Source organism: Pelodiscus sinensis, chromosome 5, assembly GCF_049634645.1.
Source record: "Pelodiscus sinensis isolate JC-2024 chromosome 5, ASM4963464v1, whole genome shotgun sequence".
In the NCBI taxonomy this organism is placed as follows: Eukaryota; Metazoa; Chordata; order Testudines; family Trionychidae; genus Pelodiscus; species Pelodiscus sinensis.
This window is the reverse complement of record NC_134715.1, coordinates 133,074,518-133,093,054: the sequence shown is the minus strand read 5'-3', so window position 1 is coordinate 133,093,054 and position 18,537 is coordinate 133,074,518. Positions and strand designations below refer to the sequence as shown.

The window sequence follows — 18,537 nt, the reverse complement described above, 5'->3', positions numbered from 1 at the left end:
TGATACCGTCTCGCATGACCCTCTTATCAAAAAACCAGGGAAATACAACCTAGCTGGGGCTATTAAAAGGATTAATATTCAGATTTTACTGGAATAAATCGCCCAGGGAGGTTGTGGAATCTCCATTGCTGGAGATATTTAAGAGCAGGTTGGACAGACACCTGTCAGGGATGGTCTAGACGGTGCTTGGTCCTGCTGTGGACTTGGTGACCTTGCGAGGTTCCTTCCAGTCCTAGTGCTCTGTGATTCTATGATGTTTTTTGCAGCTCTGATTTCTGGCCAGAGGGGGCGCTGTTGTAAAACAAGCGGTAAAGACACAATAGGAAGCGGACACTAGGACAGGGAACCGAACTGGGCTTCCCAAAGGACAATGTTGGGATGATCCAAAGCCGTTGGAGGCAGTGGTTTTAGCTGCTGGGCCAGCTGTAGAGATGCAGCTGTCAGAGAAGCAAGCCGAATGTCGGGAATCATTATACAAGGGATAGAAAATGGGATTGAGAATCTCTTATTGCCTCTGGATAAGTCTATGGGGCGCCCACATCTTGAATACTGTGTGCAGGTGTGGTCGCCTCATCTCCAAAAAGCTCTCTTAGCATTGGGAAAGGTTCAGAAAAAGGCAACAAAAATGATGAGGGGTTTGGAATGGGTGCCCTAGGAAGAGAGATTAAAAATATTTGGACTTTTCAGCTTAGCAAAGGGGAGAATAAGGATAGAGCTCTGTAAAATCATGATGGGTGGGGAGAAAGTGACTAAGGAAAAGTTATTGACTTGTTCCCATAACATAAAAACTAGGAGTCACCAAATGAAATGAGTAGGTAGCACGTTTCAAACAAACAAAAGGAAGTTTTTTCTTCCTGCAGCGCACAGTCAACCTGTGGAACTCCTTGCCAGGGGATGTTGTGAAGGCCAGGACTTTAACAGGGTTCCAAAAAGAGCTAGATACATTCATGGGGGTTAGGTCCATCAATGGCTATTAGCCAGGATGGGTAGGAATGGTGTCCCTAGCCTCTGTCAGAAGCTGGGAACGGGTGATAGGGGAGGGATCACATGAAAATTCCCTGTTCTGTTCCCTCCCTCTGGGACATCTGGCAGCGCCCCCTGTGGGCAGACAGGGCCCTGGGCTGGTTAAACCTTTGGTCTGACCCAGTGTGACCGTTCTTATGAGCTGGGCAGGCACCTTGATTCTGGTGCATTTGGCTGTTCCGTCTCGTTCCCGTTAACCGCTGCCTTCCTCGCGCCATTCGTGCACTTCTGTGGTTGTGGGGTAGCTTCCCCGAGACCATCAATTATGGAGCGCCGTGTTCTTGCAGTGAAACAAACCAGCGCCCGGCTCTGACTGACTGAACGAGCTAAAGGGATTGTTTTCCAGCAGGGAGAGAATCCCAAACACGCCCAGGAGGAATTTGTCTTTGCTACAAGAATGCGTGCGTGACACGTCGGGGTTTCCAGCCCACCGTCCTCCCTCGCTTGGAGTCCCGCTGCGCATCCCTTCGGCCCTGCTAGCGCCATGGCTGTCTTGGGGGAGCTAGAACACCAGGGTGGGGACCTCAAAGGAGACGGGGGGAGTCTGGTGCCCGAGAGACGCTGGAATTCGGTCAGAGCTAGGACTCGGGTGGGAAATTCCAGCCCCACGGTGCAGCCCTCCAAGGTGGGTGCCTCAGCCTTGTAACCCCACTCGGGGCATATTTAGCGTGTTGGAGCCTCGGGAGCAGCTCAGCCCTCAGTCGTGGATGTTCACCTCTGGGTTGCTGGTTCTAATCCCTGCCCGCGTTGCGGTGAGCCGAAGCCACACATAGTTATTGGGTGACCTCACTTCATTTCCTAGCAGCTCTGCTTCTGCCGTCCAAGCCGTCTGCTGCAGCGGGGATGAGCCGGCCTCCTTCGCCGACAGGCACACCTCCGGGACGCTCGAGCTCTTCTCGCGGCAGGGCCTGCGGGAGAGCCATGCTGGCCGGGGGCAGTGAGGAAAACCCAGTTTGCCCTGCGGCAGGAGAGCTCCAGGTCTGGGAAGCTGCTTTCCGCAAGGCCGCGAATTGTCCTGACTGCCCAAGAGCAACTCCAGCCAAGCTGCCTTCCCTCCACGCTTGCCAGCGAACGCTTGTATCAGGGCTGCTTTGACAAACCAGCCACGCTGTTTCCTGTAGCTCCAGAGGGGGAAGAAAAGAGAGAATTCCCCTTAGTGCCAGACACTACCGCTATGACCAGGCACTTGTGGACAAGCGTCTTAGCACAGAGCCAGGCAGCCTGTGTGAGGGGAACATCCCCTGTGAATGCTGGTAGACGGGCCGTCAGCCGGGCGGGTTAGCTCCTTCCTACCGCTCCTGGACATCCGTGTCCATTGGTCACCCGGCCGGCTGGAACTTCTGCTGAGCTCTCGGTTATTCCAGGGCTTGGGAGGTAATGGGTCCTCTGCGTTTGAGCCCACCGGGTACGGGGTGGCCCTGGGCAGCGCCCAGTGGCGGGTAGCGATCCCACATTGCTGAGCCGGGCCCTGCTGGCGGCAGGGGGCCGTGAGCGCGAGCAGAGCTCAGGATGGAAGAGGGCATCGGCAGCAGGAAGGTGGCCCTGGCGTAGTAGAAAGCAGCGCGGCAGATGGAAACCCGAAGAGACCGGTCTCCGGGTTATAACGCAGGCGGCTGCACCGTCCGCTTGTGAGGGCGGCTGCTGGCTTCCTGCAGAAGGCCCGTTCGGACAGTCGCCGGGGGCCTGCAGCCCGCGCTGCTGTCCTGGGCGCCGGGCGGCTTTGTTCTGCCTCCGGCGCCGGGTTAACCGACCTCACGGAACGACTCCAGGCAAGGCGGGAAGCTGGCTTGGGAGAGCCCCGGGCCCTGGTACCCTCATCCAGCCCCACCTGCCCGCAGGAAACGCCTCTGCTTGTCGACAGCAGATGCTCTGCCTTGGGGCAGGAACAGCGCCTACCGGCCCCAGCTCCTGAGCCACGGCTCCGCCCAGGAGAACCGGCGTGGGGGCAAAGCGTCCCTCCGGGCTTCGCTGCGGCAGAACCGCCTCCGGCTGGGACAGAAAACACGCTACAGGACAGCAGAAGGCAGGGAGAGCAGGGAGAGCCGGCGTGCAGCCTCCCTTCTGTGCTCCAAGCAAAGCCTCTCTTTCCAACACCCACGCCCCCCCACACCCATTCCTTACACACACACAAGCACACACACCCACGCCACGCACTGTTTCTTTACATGCACACCTACGCTGTTTCTTACACACGCGCACACACACTGTTTCTTACACACCCACACCCCGCACTGTTTCTTTGCACACACACCCTGTTTCTTACACACCCACACCCCACACTGTTTCTTTACACACCCACCCACCATTTCTTACACACGCACACACACCCTGTTTTTACACTTCTATGCCCCTGCACTGTTTCTTTACACTCACACCTACACTATTTCTTACACATGCACACACACTGTTTCTTACACACCCACACTGTTTCTTTACACACACACACCTATACCGTTTCTTACACACGCACACACCCTGTTTCTTACACACCCACGCCCCGCACTGTTTCTTTACACGCACACCTACGCTGTTTCTTACACACGCGCACACACACACTGTTTCTTACACACCCACACCCCACACTGTTTCTTTATACACACACACACCTACACCGTTTCTTACACACATGCACTGTTTCTTATACATCCATACCCCCACACCAAAACTGTTTCTTACACCCACACCATTTTTTATACACATACCATGCACACACCGTTTTACACTCCCACCCACCCTGTTTCTTATACCCCCCATTTCTTTCACACCCACACCCATTCACAGCCCCCCGTTTTTTACGTACACATCACACACACAATTTCTTACACACGGGCACCTTCCATTTTTTTCCACACACATCCCATTTCTTAACTCACACAGGCACACACACACCCGGTTTCTTACACACACACACACACACAGTTTCCTACACACACACACACACACACACACACCCTCTGTTTCTGGCCACGGCCTCCTGTTTTACCCCTACACACCCCTGCAAACCACTTCTGGTGGCCACCGACAGGCGCAGCCCCCCCCCCGGTGCACACAGGCTGCGGTTGGCTGGAGCCGTGTGGCAGGCTCCCTTGGCAGGGTCTAGGTCCCTGCCTGGCGCTGGCTTCTGGCTGCCGGGACCTTTGCTTGCTGGCGGCCAGGCTGGGAGATGGGGGCTCCCTTGGACCCGTCGCACGGCTGAGCCGCCACCCACTCAGGCAAAGCACCAATTGGACCCATCTTCCCGCCCCAAGGGGCTCGTTTCTCAGGGCCAGGCCTGATTTCCCTCCCTCCGGCCTCCCGCGTCGTGGGACGAGGCCCCTTCTTCTCCACAGGAGCAGGGCGTCCAGACAAGGCCATAGAAAAAGGCGTTGGCAGAGCCCAGGCGGAGCCAGCGGGTTCCTTAAGAGGCGACACTTACTCTCCGTCGGGCCCCTGAGCTCACAGGAATGATCCCTTGCCAGACGTTCTGGCCCAGGTGTGACCCATTAATCCAGCACCTCCAGCTGTGACACGGCCCCAGGACGGGGGCAGCCGTGCCTACTGGTTGGAGCAGGAGCCTGGGCTCGTGGTCAGAGCGAGAGTCAGGAGCCGGGAATGGGAGCCCGAGCGAGAAGCCAGAGCCAAGGGGCACGACTGGAGCAAGCAGGCAGAGTGGTTAGTGCAGCCTTCCCTCGCCTGTCCCGTCAGTCACAGAAGCTTTCATTCCAGCAGGGAGTAAAAGAGGTGGAGCAGGAGGGGGACAGCTCCCTCCCAGGGGGCACCCTCCTGCTGGGGACCGCGTCCCTCCAAGAGAAGGGGCGTGGGCTGTGATGGAGTGAGTAGCCACGTGGGCACTGAAAGGGTTAACCCAGCCCTTCCCCAGTTGCTTGCCCTGCCAACCTACCAGCCCCCGGCCCAAAGCAGGACAAACCCCAACTCAATCATCCCAGCCAGGGCTTGGTCAAGTCAGGACTTCAACACCTCTAGGGATGGAGATTCCACCCCCTCCCTAGGGAACCCAGCCCGGCGCTTCCCCACCCGCCTAGGGAAATTGTTTTTCCTAATATCCAACCTAGACCTCCCCCACTGCAACTTGAGCCCATTGCTCCTTGTTCTGCCACCTGCCCCCACTGAGAACAGCCTCTCTCCAGCCTCTTTGGAACCCCCCTTCCAGAAGTTGAAGGCTGCTCTCAAATCCCCCCCCCCACTCTTCTCTTCTGCAGACTAAACAGACCCAAATCCCTCAGCCTCTCCTCGTAGCTCATGTGCTCCAGACCCCAAATCATTTTCACTGCTTTGCACTGGACTTTCTCCAATGCGTCCACATCCTTTTTGTAGTGGGGGGCCCAGAACTGGACACAATACTCCAGATGTGGCTTCACCAGAGCCAAATAAAGGGGAATAATCACATCTCTGGATCTACTGGAAATGCTCCTCCTAATGCACCCCAATATGCCATCAGCCCTCTTGGCTACAAGGGCACCTGTTGACTCATCTCTAGCTTCTCCTCCACTGTAACCCCCAGGTCCTTTTCTGCAGAACTGCTACTTAGCCAGTTAGTCCTCAGCCTGTACCAATACTTGGGATTCTTCCGTCCCAAGGGCAGGACTCTGCACTTGTCCTTGTTGAACCTCATCAGATTTCTTGTGGCCCTAACAGCAGGTCTGAAGCAATGGGGCTGCCACCAATGTGTTTGGAGTTTTACAACTTTACATTATGGATCAAGGTCAACTGGCGTTTTACCTGCAATAAAGGTCAGGCCCTTGAATTGAATGATGCTGTCATATCATACGGTAACACTTTTTCCATCCCACCGGTGTCTCTGGAAGAGCAGCTACTGATGTCAGACACTTTTAAACCAGCAGGTCTGGTTAATTCTCCCACCCCCCAAGAGTTTGAAAAGACCTGGCTGAGGTGCCCCGTGGGCCGGTAGTGCTGATTTGCAATGTCTTGGCGCACTCGGGAAGTCCCAGAAGACTGGAGGAAAGCTAGCGTGTGTCTACACAGCAGGGCTTAGCCCAATTTGCAACGCTTATTTCGAGCTATGTCAATTGCGTAGCTTATTTTGAAACAGCTTCTTTGGAAATTGAGAGTGTCTAGACAGCACTTGTTTGGAAATAGAGCACTCTTCCTCCCACTTCCCTTCCTCCTCATACAATGAGGGTTACAGGAGTCGGAGTAAAAAGTCCTCCAGCTTGACAGTATTTGGACCCTATTTCGAAATAACTGCCTGCCGTGTAGACACGGACGTCGTTATTTCAAAATAGTGTTGCAATGTAGACATACCCTACTGCTGTGCCAATATTGAAAGGGGATAAACAGAGCAAGCTGGGCTATTATAGGGCTGCCAGTCTGACCTCAGTCTCCAGCCACACAATGGAGTGGCTGATACGGCACTCACCCGCAAATGGAAGGAGGGTAGTGTAATTAATGCCAATCAGCATGGGCTGATGGAACTTGGATTCTGTCCCATGACCTTGGTACCATTTTCTGATGAGATTACCGGTTTGGTTTGTCACAGTTCAGGAGCAACAGCACCTGAATTCCCCCTCTAGGGTCCAGCAACAGCATCCACTTGCTGGCTCGCCGGCCATCACCTCTCTGTGGTGGAGACACACGTCTCTCTCCCTCCTAACTGGGGGTTTTGCAGGCAGCACAGTTCCCTGCCTACACTACGAATACCCCAGCAACACAGACGCCTCCACCCGCCGGCTTTGCCTTCCCTCCTCATGAGCTAGGAATTGCTTCGTTCCCCACAGTGAAGTGTTCATGCTACTTTTCCTTAGCAAGCGTATTGATTCTTTGTCTTCCACTGGATCATAAACCATAGAGCACTAGAACTGGAAGGGACCTCGCGAGGTCATTGAGTCCAGCTCCCTGCCCTCACGGCAGGACCAAGCACCATCCAGACCATCCCTGATAGATGTTCATCTAACCTGCTCTTCAGTATCTCCAGAGATGGAGATTCCACAACCTCCCTGGGCAATTTATTCCAGTGTTTAACCCCCCTGACAGGCAGGAAGTTTTCCTAATGTCCAACCTAAACCTCCCTCGCTGCAGTTTAAGCCCCTTGCTTCTTGTCCTGTCCTCAGAGGCCAAGAGGAACAATTTTTCTCCCTCCTCCTTGTGACACCCTTTTAGGTACTTGGAAGCTGCTCTCATGTCCCCTCTCAGGCTTCTCTTTTCCAAACGAAACAAGCCCAATTCTTTCCATTTTCCCTCATCGCTCATGTTTTCTAGACCTTTCATCATTCTTGTTGCTCTTCTCTGAGCCCTCTCCAATTTCTCCACATCTTTCCTGAAATGTGCTGCCCAGAACTGCACACAAGACTCCAACGGAGGCCTAACCAGCGCAGAGCAGAGCGGAAGAATGACGTCTCGTGTCTTGCTCACAACACTCCTCTTAATGCCTCCCAGAATCGCGTTTGCTTTTTTTGCAACAGTGTCACATTGTTGACTCCTGTTTAGCTTGTCTTCCACTCTGACCCCTAGATCCCTTTCTGCCGTGCTCCTTCCTAGACACTTTCCATTCTGTGTGTGAGACACGGATTGTTCCTTCCTCAGTGGAGCACTTTGCATTTGTCCTTATTAAATGTCATTGGCTCAGACCCACGGCTCTCCCTCTCCTGTGACCCACACCAAGCCTGCCTTGGGATACGTGGGCTCTCTTTGTCATTTGCTTGGAGTTTGCCCTTCCTGCGTGGGGTCCCGTTCCTCCCCCCCGCAGATCTGACTTGCCTTGGCTTGGCTCAGTGCCTGCGGGTTCAGCACCCCGGCGTGGCCGCAGAATGTCCCCATGTGGATTCGGAAGCTTTTGCAGCCTGGAGCATTTGAACTGCAGGCCGTCCTGCATGCTTGCTGAAAAGGTCATAAAAATAACTGCCGGATGATTCAGTTCCCACCACATTCCTGAGACACCGGTTGCATTTTCCTCCGCCCTACGGATTCCTGGCAGGGGGTGGGAGAGATGGAGAGAAGGAAACTTTGGAGGTAACTTTTGGAGCAGTCCGCTGGGTCTAATTGTTGTAAATATCTCGTACCACAGCCCCCAGCGCTTCCTCTGCGGACAATGCCCTGGGAATGGCTTTTTCCTGCCCTGGAGTTTTTGGGAACGCACCAAGGGCTCTGTAGACCACCTAAGCTCTGTGACGTATTCTTGGGCCCGCGTGGCTCACGACTCTGGAAAATCCATCTCGGCCCGATTGTCAAACAGCTCCCTCCCGTCTGGCCCGAACCCCTGATAATTGGAAGCAGGTAATGAGCCAATTTACGCTAGCCAGGAAGGGATCTTTACGCGCCTCTTCCTGCAACTCAATATTTCAAGTCACACGTGGCAATTAGGAAGTGATCAAGGGCCGGCAGGCGCACGCGAAAACAAGCCGAGGGAGAAGCGTTGGCCCGGGTTACGCGCGGATCCTTTCAAGTGGCGTATTTCACTGCGTTTGACACCCTCTGTATCACCATTAACAGCGTTCATACTCCATTTATTTTAGTCACGGGGGGACTTAGTGAAATGCTTTCACTGCCTGTGCTGGGCGATCTTTCAAACAGAACAATGTGACTGAAGGGCCGCTTATCTGCCTGAACTGGGCTGTGGCGAATGGGGTCCGAGAGGCTCATCTGTGTGTCCTAGGCCTTATACTGCCATTGGTGACTTTCTGTTGGCTCCAGAAATAGAGAATCCCTGCTGTCGCAGTTGACTTTGAAGTGACCTTAGTGTGTAGGATACTGACAGCCAGGAAGTCAGATGGGCAGCATGCTCCAGAGGCTAAGGTGTTCTCCGTTCCTGGCTCTGACACTGACTTCCTTTAGGACCTTGGTCACTTTCCCTCCACTTGCTGGTCTATTTGGGTTGGGGTAAAGACTCCTTGTGGTTTCTAGCAGAGTGAGGCCATAATCAGAGGGTGACTCTAAATTACATCAAAGAAGCCATGGGTATGGCACCAGCTGGTTACAAAGGCAAGCGCTGGGCCAGCAGGTTGGGGGGCGATTCCCACGGGTGACGAGGGCGTTTGGAGATGTGACTCAGTTCTGTTTGTTCTCCTCGTTCATGCATCTTCCTGGGCCATTGTCCCAGGCGTGGCGGGAAGCAGAAAGGCTGGGAGAAATGCCACTCTCAGGGTTCTCCCACACCAACCGAAGCCACCAAGCGCAAAACCCGATGAGAAAAACTGATGTGTGTGAGCGCAATTCCAGACTGACATCTAGAGTAAAGGCAGGTCCGGGTAGAGGCAAAGAAGCAGCCAGATTTTGGGATGTTTCTCTTATCCAACCCGCTCACTTGGGCCCGGCGATGGTACGTTCCTTTGAGCAATCCCTTCCATGGCTGTGGAGTTTCAGCGTTCCTAAAGGAAGATTTCCACGTGCAGCCGAGGGAGCATAGACCCTGTGCCTCCGCATGCCCTTGTATAATTCATGTGGAGACCTCTTAGCCAGCCAGTTTATAATCTATCAGTTTCACACATACAGAATGGGAAGCGACTGTCTATGAAGGAGTCCGGCAGAAAGGGATCTAGGGGTTATTGTGGACCACAAGTTGAATATGAGTCAGCAGTGTGATGCTGTTGTAAAGAAAGCAAACATGATTCTGGGCTGCATTAACAGGTGTGTTGTGAGCAAGACACGAGAAGTCATTCTTCCGCTCTGCTCTGCGCTGGTTAGGCCTCAGTTGGAGTCTTGTGTCCTGTTCTGGGCACCACATTTCAAGAAGGACATGGAGAAATTGGAGAGGGTCCAGAGAAGAGCAACAAGAATGATGAAAGGTCTAGAGAACATGAGCTATGAAGGAAGGCTGGAGGAATTGGGCTTGTTTAGTTTCGACAAGAGGAGATTGAGAGGGGACATGAGAGCAGTTTTCAGGTATCTAAACGGGTGTCATAAGGAGGAGGGAGAAAACTTGTTCATCTTGGCCTCTGAGGATAGAACAAGAAGCAAGGGGCTTAAACTGCAGCAAGGGAGGTTTAGGTTGGACATTAGGAAAAAGTTCCTGCCTGTCAGGAAGGTTAAACACCGGAATAAATTGCCCAGGGAGGTTGTGGAATCCCCATCTGTGGAGATATTGAAGAGCAGGTTGGATAAATGTCTATCAGGGATGGTCTAGACAGTATTTGGCCCGGCCGTGAGGGCAGGGGACTGGACTCGATGACCCCTCGAGGTCCCTTCCCGTCCTAGTGTTCTATGATTCTGCGATTCTATTTAGCGTGTGCCCTGTTTGTGGTGTATCTGCCTAGATTGGAATGAAAATGCCACACGCGTCCTGTCTCAGCACGTGGCCCTTCTAGATTGTAAACTCTCCTGAGCTGCGGCTGTAGGTCACCGAGGGTTATTCCAAGCTGGCCTCACACTGCGTCTCTATCTCCTTCAGGGGGGCGTGACGGACGACAAGAGCGACGACGGCAAATCGGTCTCGACCTTGAGCTTCGGTGTGAACCGACCCACCATCTCCTGCATATTTGATTGTAAGTCCTGCAGGGTGTCGGGGGTGAAATGCACCAGGCCCGGGTAGCAGCTGGGATCGAGTGAAGCCCGAGGGTGCCTGGGTTTTGTGCTGGTCTCTCTGCACAGGGGGAAATTTCACCATAGATGTCAATGTCCCAGCTTATCTCCCTGCTGTCTCCAGTCCCTGAGGGTTCAACTCATTTCCATCCGCAACGCAGCAGCCTTGCTTGGCTCTCAGTGTAGGTGTATCTTCGGCCACAGACTCCTAGGGCCGGCAGAGACCTCAGGAGTCATCGGGTCCAGCCCCCTGCCCAAGGCAGGACCAACCCAACTCAATCAGCCCAGCCAGGGCTTGGTCCAGCCGGGACTTCAACACCTCTAGGGATGGAGATTCCACCCCCTCCCTAGGGAACCCAGCCCAGCGCTTCCCCACCCGCCTAGGGAAATCGTTTTTCCTAATATCCCACCTAGACCTCCCCCACTGCAACTTGAGCCCATTGCTCCTTGTTCTGCATCTGCCCCCACTGAGAACAGCCTCTCTCCAGCCTCTTTGGATCCCCCCTTCCGGGAGTAGAAGGCTGCTCTCACATCCCCCCTCATGTGGCTGAGGTGTGGCCCCAACTCTAAGGCTGGGGGGCAGGGACCCCTCTGTGCAGGTGCACAGCCTAGCTAGGAAGTGCTAGAGAGAAAATTCACCCCATGCGCCTCAGGGCCTGATCCTCTCCACTGCGCCGGCGCCGGTGCATTTCTGCTGCTCTGGTGAGCCCAAAAATATGGGGATCACGAGTGGGAGGCCCTAGGTAGTGCAGTCGGCAGGCCAGATTCTGCCCCGGGGTCAATCAGGAGTCACTCCATTGCTGCGAATGGGGCTACTCTGGGTTGGCTTCCTTAGGCCCAAGACCTGACACCCAGGGTCGAAAGACACAGAGGAGCCGCTGGCGTAATGAGCGCCGATACGCCATCCCGTCACGGGCCACTCTGAATGCCTCTCTCCTCCCTGTTTCTCCATAAAGACGGAAACCGCTACCACCTGCGGTGCTACATGTACCAAGCTCGGGATCTGGTGGCCATGGACAAGGACAGCTTTTCAGGTAAGCGCCGGGTGTCACTGCGGGCGCGCCGGTTGCTCAGGTCCGGGAGCTGTCAGGCGGATGTCAGCGCTCTCTGCGGGTTGCTCTTGGCACGGACTGAACCAAGAGGGGGTTTGTGCCCGGCTGCCGGGGACCGACGCAGAACTCGTCGGCGAGGAAGCAGCCAGAACCCACCATCAGGCCAGGACCCCTTGAGTCCGGGGGCCCCACTCACAGCTGTGGGATAAAGCCGAAAGCCGGTGGTGCAGCTGGAGGGCAGAGAGCTCAGAGGCCCTGAATAAACAAGGACAGGGCTGTCAAAAGTGGCACGCTACCTGGATTCGGCCAGGCCCCGGGCATGTGCCTGCGGCAGCGGGGCTGGGAGTCGAGACCGAGAGCCGGCGATAGCCCCTCTTCCCTGAGCACTAATCCGTGCCAGACTCCCATGCTGCGCCCGGCGGGCAGAGATTAAACCTTTTGGGGCAGGCCCGGGTTCACTCTGCACGAGACTGATATGATAGAGGTCTATAAAATCATGAGCGGTGTGGAGAGGGTGAATAAAGAAAAGTTATTTATTAGTTCCCATAATAGAAGAACTAGAAGACACCAAATGAAATTAATGGGGAGCAGGTTTAAAACTAATAAAAGAAAGTTCTTCACACAGCGTGTAGTCAACCTGTGGAACTCCTTGCCGGAGGAGGCGGTGAAGGCTAGGACTATAATAGAGTTTAAAGAGAAGCTAGATAATTTCATGTGGGTTAGGTCCATAAAAGGCTATTAGCCAGGGGATAAAATGGTGTCCTTGGCCTCTGTTTGTCAGAGGCTGGAGAGGGACGGCAGGAGACAAATCGCTTGATCATTGTCTTCGGTCCACCCTCTCTGGGGCACCTGGTGCTGGCCACTGTCGGCAGACAGGATACTGGGCTAGATGGACCTTTGGTCTGACCCAGTACGGCCGTTCTTATGACTCTTCTTTGGGGGCTCCCCTCCAAGGTGCCCCCTGTGGCGGCAGGTCGGAGACCCCCCCGATCCTGCACCCCATCTAAAGCAAGACGAGACTGACAGCCAGTAGAGTAGAGGGGGTTTATGGTGTCTCCAGGATACGGCCCAGCACGGACGTGGTGTGGCTACAGGAGTCGGGCTGGCAGCCCTAGACCCCTTGGGGCAGGGGTACCTAGACCCTTCAACTCCCAGCACTTTGCTTAGTCTGTTCTCTTCATGGTTTTCCAGCCAAACACTGCCCAGCCCCCAGGCCTTGCTCCCCGGCCAGGTGGCATCTCTGCCTCCCTCCCTTTGTCTCTCCCCCTGGGAAGAGCCTCAGTATCTGCTCAGGCTGGAACTAGGTGTCTGGGCCAATCCATACGTGGGTGAGTCAGCGCAGGGGGACTCCGGGTTACAGAGCAGACAGCCCCCCCCACGTCACCCCGCCCCCATCCGAATCCGAGCGTGGCTCTGCAGTGAGCGGCTGCAGCACCAAGGCGTCAGGCTTGGATGGAAGGTGCCAAGGTGCCAGCCATTTCGGGTGAGGCTCTGCACCAAGGCGTCGTTTGGTCTGTTCGGAGAATCAGAGAACCCCAGGGCCGGCAGAGACCTCGGGAGTCGTGGAGTGCAGCGCCCCGCCCAAAGCAGGACCAACCCCAACTCCATCATCCCAGCCAGGACTGAAACACCTCTAGGGATGGAGATTCCACCCCCTCCCCAGGGAACCCAGCCCAGTGCTTCCCCACCCGCCTAGGGAAAGAGTTTTTCCTAAGATCCAACCTAGACCTCCCCCTCTGCAACTTGAGCCCATTGCTCCTTGTTCTGCTTCTGTCACCACTGAGAACAGCCTCTCTCCAGCCTCTTTGGTACCTCCCTTCAGGGAGTTGCAGGCTGCTCTCAAATCCCCCCTCACTCTTCGCTTCTGCAGACTAAACAAGCCCCAAATCCTCAGCCTCTCCTCGTAGGTCATGTGCTTCAGCATCCGAATCGTTTTCATTGCCTCCTGCTGTCCTGCCTCCAATATGTCCAATTCCTTTCAGTAGTGGGGGGTCCCAAAACCAGACTCATTACTCCAGTTGTCCCCCACCCTCCCTCCTCCGGTGCCAAATAGAATTTGAAAAGGGAACTCCTTCTGGAAGTCTGGCCTGGCAACTTTAATGTGAACAAAACACCAGTGACTCTACCAAAGAGCCATAGCTTGAAGTGGGATGAAGCAAGAACGTCCCTTCTCCCATTCCCTCATCAGCCCTGAAATCCTCCTCTGCCCCCTTCCCTCCCATCTCCCTCCTCTTCCCCCCCATAAAGACACGAGGAATTTAAAGGAGCTGGGACTCAAAACCAGAGTTTCCTGGAATGAAGAGCATCTGTATTCTGTCTTTTTAATTGCATTAAAACATGCCTACCGGGAACGATTTCATCCCAGCTAGATGCCAGATGCATGGTGTTTTATATCTGGAGAGATAGGGAGCTATTGATGGACCTAATCTCCTTTTTATCTAGCTCTTTTTTGAACCCTATTAAATTCCTTGTCTTCACAGCATCCTCTGGCAAGGAGTTCCACAGGTTGACTGTGTGGTGCATGAAGAAAAACTTCCTTTGGTTTGTTTGCAACCTGCTACCTATTCATTTCATTTGGTGACCCCCTAGTTCTTATGTGACGGGAATAAATAAATAAATTTTCCTTATTCACTTTCTTCACACCTGTCATGATTCTATAGAGCTCTGTCCTATCCCCTCTTAGTCACACAGAGATGTTCTAGGGACAGCGACAGTAGATGCGAGATACCACCATTTGGAGTAGGCAATACCTTGCAAATTCTTATAGTCACTGTGCAGTAATTAATCGTAAATATTGATCTTTTCATGGTGACCACTAGCTTTGGACTCTGTTGGCCTCATGGCAAATAGCTTCCTGGAAACAGAGTCTGATGGTTTTGTGGCTAAGATACTGGGCAGCTGTTCAGAAGACGTGAGTTCAATTTCTGATCTGCTGTTAATTTCTGTGTGTGATGTTTGCGTCTCTGTGCTGCAGTGACCCTGTACCATAGTGGTAAAAACCTTTCTTTCCCTTGTCTGTTTAGATCAGGGGTACGCAAAGGAGCCTCTGCGACCTGGATCCGGCTCGCCAAGCGCCCTGCCGCTCCCCCGCCCCCAGGTCAATGGAGATCTGGGGTTGGGGGGGCCACGGAAAGTCTCCTCCCCCTGACAGGGGTGCACGGCATCAGAGGGAATCGCTGGCTGTTTTAAAACAGCTGGTGGTTCTCTCTGGCCACCGCGCGCCGCTGGTAGGGCGGGGACAGAGGGTGAGAGATTTTGCGCGCTCCCCCACGGAAAGTCTCCTCCTGCGGTGGCGCCGAGAGGGAACCACCAGTTGTAGGTGCCGGGGCTTTGGGTGGGGAAATCTTCACATGCTCTTGCACCCCCAGGCCAATCGGGGTCTGTGGGCAGGAGAGCATGAGAAGTCTCCTGGCCCCGCCCCTTCTGCCGGAAGCCCCGCCCCTTCTGCCGGAGGCCCCGCCCCTTCCAGGGCAGCACTTCAGAAATGTGTGAAGTGGCCCCCTTTTTAAGACTGATTGCTCACCCCTGATTTCGCTGGCAAGTCCTTCAGGGCAGGGAGCGTCTCTTCCTGCGTACGTGCGCAGCAGCGGCTGTGTTAGAATGCAAACATCTTTGCCAGCCAGTCCCTTGCGCTCACCCTTGGACAAGAAACACTCGCTGCCTTTGTATTAAGACACACAAACGGGTTCTCTCGCCGCTGTAGACGCCAGAAGGCTGCGGTAACCCCCCCGCCCCCAGTCTAGTCCTTTGGCAGCTCTCTGACTCACTGGGCTACGGCAGCGGGGCGGGGAGGGGATCCTAGGTGTTATTTTACCCTTTCTTTTCAGACGGGCCCGGGCAGAGCTGCGAAAGAGGCACACAATGCGACAGTGTCTAGGTCCACCCAAACTCTTTCTCCTCTCTGCTCCCACAAAGGGCGTGTTGTTTCAAAGAGAGGCAGGCCGGCTTGGCGAGGGTGATTTCCTGACTCCCGATTGGCTGGGGAGAGAGGGCGTCCCTTAGGAAATAAAAAAAAACCCCAAACCCCACAGCCAAAGACAACGCGAGCGACAAAACGTTACAGCGCGAACTTGGGATCTCGCTCGCTGCAACAGAGCCTACTTCATTAAGGGCACGGTTATAAAAATAACGCCTCCCGTACACCCCCGGGTCCAGACAAAAGGGCTTTAGAGAGGCACCTTTCCCTCCCCCATCCCCCCCGCTTTTTTTAACTCTGTTCCCAACACATGGGGGTTTGTTAATGGGCATGCGTTCGGCTGCCTTTCGGACTGGAAAAAACGCACCAGTGGAAAAGGCTCGGCCTCGCCATAGCGTAGCCCGTGGCATCCCAAAGAGCCCAGCTCATTAAACACAGCTGCATCAGCTGGGAACTCAGCACAGGGGAGGGGGTAGGAGGGAATACAGAGCACCCAGCCCCTGACTTGCTGGGGGCCAGTGGGTTATGTCAGGGGCTCAGAGCGAGAAGGAGCCGTGCTTTCTGGGCTGCGTTCCCCAGGGTGCCCATTCACCCTTTTTGCAGAAGACGCATCGATTTGCAAGGAAGTAGGATTGTGAGTTTGTCTCTTTTCATAGAATCCTAGAACACTAGCGTGGGAAGGACCTTGCGAAGTCATCGGGTCCAGTCGCCTGCCCTCACAGCAGGACCAAGCACCGTCTAGACCATCCCTGACAGGCGTCTGTCCGACCTGCTCTTAAATCTCTCCAGTGATGGAGACTTCACAACCTCCCTGGGCAATTTACTCCAGTGTTTAACCACCCTGACAGGCAGGAAGTTTTTCCTCATGTCCAACCTCAACCTCCCTTGCTGCAGTTTAAGCCCATTGCTTCTTGTTCTGTCCTCAGAAGCCAAAGGAGAACAATGTTTCTCCCTCCTCCTCGTAACTCCCTTTTAGAAAACAGCTTTCACATCCGCTCTCAGTCTTCTTTTTTCTAAACTAAACAAGCCCAATTCTTTCATTCTTCCCTCACAGCTCATGTTCTCTAGACCCTTCATCGTTCTTGTTGCTCTTCTCTGGACCTTCTCCAATTTCTCCACAACTTTCTCAAAATGTTGGGCCCAGAACTGGACACAAGTCTCCAACTGAGGCTGAATCAGCGCAGAGCGGAGCGGAAGAATGACGTCTCGTGGCTTGCTCACAACTCTCCTGTTAATGCCTCCCAGAATCACGTTGGCTTTTTTTCCCCAACAGTGTCACATTGCTGACTCATATTTAGCGTGTGATCCACTCTGACTCCTAGATCCCTTTCTGCAGGACTCCTTCCTAGACAGTCACTTCCCATTCTGTGTGTGAGAAATGGATTGTTCCTTCCTAAGTGGAGCACTTTGCATTTGTCCTTATTCAACGTCATCCTATTGACCTCAGGCCATTTATCTAGTTTGTCCAAATCATTTTGAATGATGACTCTCTCCTACTCAATGATGGGGGTATGTCTAAACTACATCCCTCTTTTGAAAGAGGGATGTAAATTAGACAGATCGAAATTGCAAATGAAGCCGGAATTTGAATTTCCCACGCTTCATTTGCATGATGGCAGCCATGCGTTCTTTCAAAAATGGGTATTTCAAAAGTGAAACCACCGTCTAGATGCGGTTCTTTCGGAAAAACAAACAAACCCCTTTTTCAGAAGTTCCTGTAAACCTTAAACTTCATTGTTTTAGGAGTACAGGATCTTCCAAAAAAGGGTTTTTTCGATTTGTCTATTTACGTTCCTCTTTCGAAAGAGGGATGTAGTTTAGACACATTGTTTTTCCCCCATCATTGAGTAATGGATCTACCCTGTCTTTGGTCTTCCTCTTGCTTCTGATATGTGTGTGGAATAGTTTTGTGTTACCCTTTATCTTTCTAGCTAGTTTAATCTCGTTTTGTGCCTTAGCCTTTCTAACTTTGCCCCTACATCCTTGTGTGTGTTTTATTTATAGGCATCCTTTGGCATTGGACCTAGTATCCGCTTTGTGTAGGACTCTCTTTTGATCATTGAAGATATCCTAGCTGGCCTTGGGTGGTCTATTGCCGCACTTTCTAGCTTTCCTATGCAGCAGGCTATTTTGCTGCCCGTTAAACCTCACTCTTTCCGTTCCTGTTTTCTGAGTGGACAGACACGGCCCTGCCTACGTGCTCCCGTTACTTCCTGCCCTTTTCACTTTCCTCCTCTGCAGATCCCTACGCCATCGTCTCCTTCCTCCACCAAAGCCAGAAGACAGTGGTGGCCAAGAACACGTTGAACCCCACCTGGGACCAGACTCTCGTCTTCTATGAGATCGAGATCTTCGGGGATCCCCAGAATGTGGCCGACACCCCCCCCAGCATCGTGGTGGAGATTTACGACCACGACACCTACGTAAGCGCGTTGCCAGGTGCCGGACGTGCACGTCCCCTGGGCTGGATTGAAGCAGAGGCGTTTAGCGTGGGCCCAAATGCCCTTGTCACAGCAGAGCTGGGCCCAACCTGTTCGGTGCCGTGCCCCTCCCTCGAGCGTGGCCTGGCTCTCCCTCCCTCACGGTGGCGCCCGGGGCCATATAGGGAAATAGGGTCCAGACGCATGTACTTGAGTAGGCTTGAGTGATGGGTTACTCCAGCCCTCCGTGTCTGCGTGTGCCTTCGGCCCGACACTTGCGCTGCCCATAAAGGTTCATGGGCAGCACTCTGAGGGTGCGGTGTGAGCCCTGAACCGGGGCCAGGCAACAAGGGCCCAATTCTGGATGAGCTCAGGCTCTCTGGGAAGGTGGGAAGGGCGCCGGTTCAATCCCCCAGCCCTTTTGATTTCTGTTTCGCTCCCAAGCGCTTCGGGGGGCCGGGCCGGGGTCTCACAAAGTGTTGGCTCAGCACGTTGCGCAAGGGGGCCCTCATTTCAGCGCCACGCTGCCCATACTCGCTCCCTTGGGCTCCAGCCACTGCCCCCTCCCTCCTTCCCCCCCTGCTTGGTTCTGCTCCCCTCTTCTCGCTGCCACGGAGAACTGGGCCCAAGCTCTTGGGGGGAAGGGACGGTCTTT

General features: G+C 54.1%; 1 protein-coding gene across 12 annotated transcripts in view; it reads left to right on the top strand.

Annotated features, from left to right (window-relative positions):
• Nucleotides 1–18,537, top strand: part of DYSF (dysferlin) — a 263,140-nt gene that overhangs the window by 143,736 nt on the left and 100,867 nt on the right. For all 12 annotated transcript variants that reach the window (XM_075931062.1, XM_075931054.1, XM_075931056.1 and 9 more), the window contains 3 exons: nt 10,364–10,457; nt 11,451–11,528; nt 17,704–17,885. In XM_075931062.1, coding sequence (XP_075787177.1) covers nt 10,364–10,457; nt 11,451–11,528; nt 17,704–17,885 — 354 coding nt within the window. The remainder of the gene's footprint in view (nt 1–10,363; nt 10,458–11,450; nt 11,529–17,703; nt 17,886–18,537) is intronic.